This window comes from Ochlerotatus camptorhynchus, unplaced genomic scaffold (assembly GCF_037179485.1).
Source record: "Ochlerotatus camptorhynchus isolate MF236.1 unplaced genomic scaffold, CSIRO-AGI_Acam_v1.1 ptg000095l, whole genome shotgun sequence".
NCBI lineage: Eukaryota > Metazoa > Arthropoda > Insecta > Diptera > Culicidae > Ochlerotatus > Ochlerotatus camptorhynchus.
The window spans coordinates 531,293-536,253 of record NW_027040585.1 but is presented as its reverse complement, the minus strand read 5'-3'; the positions used below and the strand labels follow the sequence as shown (position 1 = coordinate 536,253).

At 45.8% G+C, this 4,961-nt stretch overlaps 1 protein-coding gene across 1 annotated transcript; it reads left to right on the top strand.

Annotated features, from left to right (window-relative positions):
- The first annotated feature begins 321 nt into the window (after positions 1-321).
- LOC135698818 (uncharacterized) lies at positions 322-2,794 on the top strand. Its single transcript, XM_065218950.1, has 3 exons — positions 322-532; positions 582-2,318; positions 2,397-2,794. Exons 1-3 carry the CDS (start codon positions 322-324, stop codon positions 2,792-2,794), a joined length of 2,346 nt encoding a protein of 781 aa, XP_065075022.1.
- The last annotated feature ends 2,167 nt before the right edge of the window (positions 2,795-4,961 follow it).

Sequence of the window (4,961 nt, the reverse complement as noted above, 5' to 3'; positions counted from 1 at the left end):
TCGTGGAGAACCATTATGTTGACGATTACTTCGACAGCACGGACACAGTAGAGCAGGCAGTTAAACGAGCGCAGGATGTGAGGTACGTACACTCGAAAGCCGGTTTCGAAATCCGGAACTGGGTGGCCAGCTCCAACGAAGTTCTCCAGAGCATGGGGGAACCAAAGGCTGCAAAATGTGTGCAGTTCACGGAAGATAAGAGAACGAGCCTAGAGCGAGTCTTGGGCATAGCTTGGTGTCCGAATGGCGACGAGTTCACGTTTTTAGCAAAGCTACGGGACGAGTTGATGCCGAGAACGAAGACCCACCAAACGAGTAATCATGAGCTGCGTCATGAGCTCGTTTGATCCACTTGGAATGCTAGCAACGTTCACCACTCACGGAAAAATGCTAATCCAGGATTTGTGGCGTAGTGGCAGCGATTGGGATCAACCGATCGACGACGATTGCTGTGATAAGTGGAATCGGTGGATCACTCGACTTCCAGAGGTTGAGAACGTGAAGATCCCACGCTACTACTTCCGAAGATGCAGTTCCGTCGATTATAACTCCCTCCAACTCCACGTTCTTGTCGATGCCAGTCAAGACGCGTACGGGTGCGGCTGCGTATTTTCGCGTTTTGACCGACGAAGGGCCGTTGTGTTCCCTGGTGATGGCGAGGTCGAAGGTCGCACCGTTGAAGATGCTTTCAATTCCACGTCTCGAGCTGCAGGCAGCAGTCGTAGGATCCAGGCTAATGAATTCCGTGATCGAGGCTCATTCGTTGGACGTGAAGAAAAGGTTCATCTGGTCCGATTCAAGGACGGTGATTTCGTGGATTCAGTCGGAGCAGCGCCGATACAAACCATTCGTAGCCTTTCGAATTGGTGAAATTCTGAGTCTCACGAAACACAGTGAGTGGCGGTGGATCTCTACGAAGAGCAATATTGCCGATGATCTAACGAAGTGGAAGAAGGGAAGCAGTTTGGATTCGAATGGTCCATGGTTCCAAGGCCCGCGATTCCTGTATCAGCCGGAAGAAGAATGGGCGCAGCAAGACAGCGTGGAGCCGAATACCACAGAAGAAGTCCGAGCATGTCATCTGATTCATGATGTCTCGATAGTGGAGTCCGTGGTAGATGCGACGCGTTTCTCGCGTTGGAAAGTTTTGGTCAGAACGGTAGCGTGCATGTACCGGTTCACGTCCAATTGCATCAGAAAACGGGAAGGCTTGGCGATTGAAACGGTGTCGGCACCAGCAAGGGTGCAACGATTGGTGAAGCGGTCTGTACAAGCGGTGGTGGTTCCACTGAAGCGAGAGGAGTTTCAACGTGCTGAAGTCTACCTGTGGCGTTCTGCGCAGTCGGAGTTTTACGGGGAAGAAATCAAGATCCTGTTAAAAAACCGAGAGCTTCCGTACACCGAATGGCATCCGTTGGAGAAAAACAGCAGTCTGTACGACCTCAGCCCATTCTTGGACGAGGAAGATGTGCTACGAATGGAGGGCAGAGCGGCTCAGGGTTCATTTCTTCCATTTGAACTCAGATTCCCCATCATCTTGCCCAGAAAGCATCAAATCACGACCAGATTGCTGGAGTACTATCATCAGCAAGCAGCTCATGCGAATTCGGAGACTGCTGTAAATGAAATTCGACAGCGTTTCCGGATTCCAAATCTCCGGACGGAATTGAAAACAGTGGCAAAGGCGTGCTTGTGGTGCAGAGTGAGAAAGTGTATTCCGAAAATCCCGAGAATGGCTCCACTTCCATTGGCGCGAGTTACTCCAGGTTTACAGCCCTTCAGCTTCACTGGCGTTGACTACTGTGGGCCAATCACTGTTACCGTTGGACGTCGATCGGAAAAGCGGTGGATTTGTCTCTTCACTTGCCTAGCAACGAGGGCAATCCATCTTGAGGTCGCTCATAGCTTGTCCACTCAGTCGTGCCTGATGGCCATCCGACGTTTCGTTTGCCGAAGAGGCAAGCCGATCGAGTTTTTCTCGGATAACGGCACAAACTTCCAGGGCGCCAGCAAGCAAATTATGCAGAAGATCGAAGGAAACTGCGAGGAAGAGTTGACGGATTCCAGGACCCGCTGGAACTTCAATCCTCCAAGTGCACCTCACATGGGCGGTATTTGGGAGCGGTTGGTTCGCTCGGTGAAAGCAGCGTTGGAGGTGCTCAACGACGGACGACGATTGACGGACGAGGTGTTGCTGACTGTGTTGGTGGAGGCTGAAGACCTGCTCAACTCTCGTCCCCTGATGTACTGTGGTCTCGCACCGAATGCGGGAGAAGCCCTCACGCCGAACCATTTTGTGAAGGGAATCGGGGCGACTGGTAAAGCGGAAGTGGTTCCCCAAACAAATTAAGCAGAAGTTTTGCGGGACAGCTTCAAACGGTCCCAAGCGTTGGCAGATCAGCTGTGGAAGAGATGGGTGTCGGAATATTTGCCCACGATCAACAAGCGATCGAAGTGGCATTCGGAGGCACAACCAGTTAGTCGTGGAGACCTGGTTTACATCGCAGACGAAGGAACGCGGAAGAGCTGGACACGGGGCATGGTGTTGGAAGTCTACCCTGGAGCAGATGGAAGGATTAGGCAGGCGTTGGTGAAGACGGTGAAAGGAGAGTACAGGCGCCCGGTAACGAAATTGGCGGTGCTGGAAATCCAGGATAGTAAATCTGGCTCCATGGAGGGACCCTCACCAGAATTACGGGGAGGGGGTATGTGCGCACCGCCGAGCACTGGTCACATACCTTGCGCCGTGCCGTACCTGTGGAGCGCAATGAACGTTGCGCCTAAACGTCAATGATGGAACGGGTGGAAACAAAGCGAATGAGAGTGTGAGAGAGTAACATAAATAAAAACAAACAGTGACTAGCAAATCGATTGTAAGCAGTGTAATTAAATTAATCAAATATTTGGAACAGTTTTTGAGTTCGTCGTTCGAGGGATAGTTTGATCCGTGGTGCAAATATTTGTCTTGCTAAATAAACATTCGGATGTAAGTAAAACAAATTCATCAATAGGAAATAAATAAACATTTAGGTTTATTTCGTAGTGGACCGTGGAAAGATTATACTGCGGTGAACGTAACCTGCAAAGATAGAAGTGAAATCAGGAAACAATAAATGTAAGGTGAATTTAATTATAAAAATGAACTAAAACTAATAACAATAAATTTAGTTTCAAGCTGCTGTAAGATACAACACTGCTGTGGAAATTTGTTTCGAAAATTGGTCCGAACCCAGTGCGAACAAGGAGATTTCACTATTTCTAAAACATGAACTTATTTCTTTTCAACTTGTTATCAGCTGTATAATTTTACAATTATTACAAACACAAAAACAAAAACCAAACACATAAAATACAAACTAAACACAAAGTTAATCAAACTTACAATGTAAGGTTAATATTCATCAGGAAAACATATATAAGTTTCATAAACTCCAGATCGCGTCTAGCCAAAACATCCCGAACTGGAACATTAGGTTGTCTACCTCGAGCCCGAAGGTAATCGTACAACTCGGACCTGACTCCACGATGCTCAGCACAAGACCAAACCTTGTCCACATTCACAGAGATTGCTGTCCCTCAGCCCAACACGGATCAAGTGAGCGTTTAACGAATAGGGGTTGGACATGAGGCGAGAAATCACACGAATGAAGTCTCGATCCACATCCAACCCTTTGAACCAAGGACTCTTCGACATCTAAGAGCAGGCTTCCAGTGCGCGCGCTACTGTATGCGAGACGCAATACGAATAGTTTCATAATTATTATAGCAGTCTCATGCGTAGGAGATTTGTAGCACTCTGTTTCTCTCTCTTCAGTTTTGTCGCATCTCACATTCTCTTAAAGTCTGTGTGTCGCACTGTTTTGTAAGCACAGCACATTTCCGGATGTATGCGTTTCATGAGAACGAGTATCATGCGACATCGCGTGAGGCGAAGCTCATGCGCTTTTCTCAATGAGACGTCGCTAAGCGACGTCTCAATACGACATCGAAATAACAAACTCAACTGGAAGATCAACTCGTGTTCTTGATGTGGGAAAAGTGTTGTTTTGTTTTGAAAACGATGGAAAGCGACCTAGCTACTACACTCTTATCGAACATGGAGAAGAGGTGTCAGATGTCTATAACCAACAAAGTTTTTCTAGCGGCAATTTTCGTTGACTAAAGGATTAACTTGAAAAATAGCCCATTCATAACGAACGAAGGAAGAGATGTGGCTTTGGTCAGCGAAATGTACAATCAAGTTGTGGTCCGAGGGCCCACGGTACTAAAACTAGGACTTTTTGGAAATCTGTTGTCGCAAATTGATTGTTTCAATTCAGCATCATGGGGGCTGATATGAACTATCCTGTGAGCGCTAACACATCTGAATAATTCAGTTGCTGCCGTAGTAAGTTTTGTTGATTTACAGGTATTCAATACAGTTCCTGAAGCAAGAAGCTTAGCAACAATCTGTAATACAGATATGACACAACTTTTTCCTAAATTTATTATATTAACCTTAATCCAGCATTTTGTACCAACGTACACTGCGGTGCAAAGTTGATCGGACAAAGGTCCTTTTCATACAAACTAGCCAAGTTTAACATGTTGTAAATGTATTCTGTTATGATTAATTGAGCTGAAATTTTGACGCAAAACTACAAATATGTTGAATTTCACGTGTAAGAAATACCAAATTTTTTGAAGCATCTGCTGGAAGGTGACAAAAAAATTAAAATTTGTGCATCGCTGATCGGACAAAGGTCAATGGATAAGCAAGTTTTTAGTCAAAATTTCAGCTCAATTGATCATAACAGAACAAAATTTACAGCATGTTAAGCTTGGTTAATTTTTAAGTGTAGATTTGTGTGTATGTCACCACCAACGTTTTTGCAGCAAAGTACACTTCTGCGTTGAAAATAATCCCTTAAAATATTGTTCACTCAAGCCAAACAAAATACAAATATTAATCTTCAGAGTTA

Coding starts and splice junctions, on each gene's coding strand:
- LOC135698818 (XM_065218950.1), top strand. CDS start 322: ATGAGCTGCGTCATGAGCTCGTTTGATCCACTTGGAATGCTAGCAACG. Junction 533..581: donor CTACTACTTCCGAAGATGCA/GTTCCGTCGATT, acceptor TGTCGATGCCAG/TCAAGACGCGTACGGGTGCG. Junction 2,319..2,396: donor GAAGGGAATCGGGGCGACTG/GTAAAGCGGAAG, acceptor AAGCGTTGGCAG/ATCAGCTGTGGAAGAGATGG.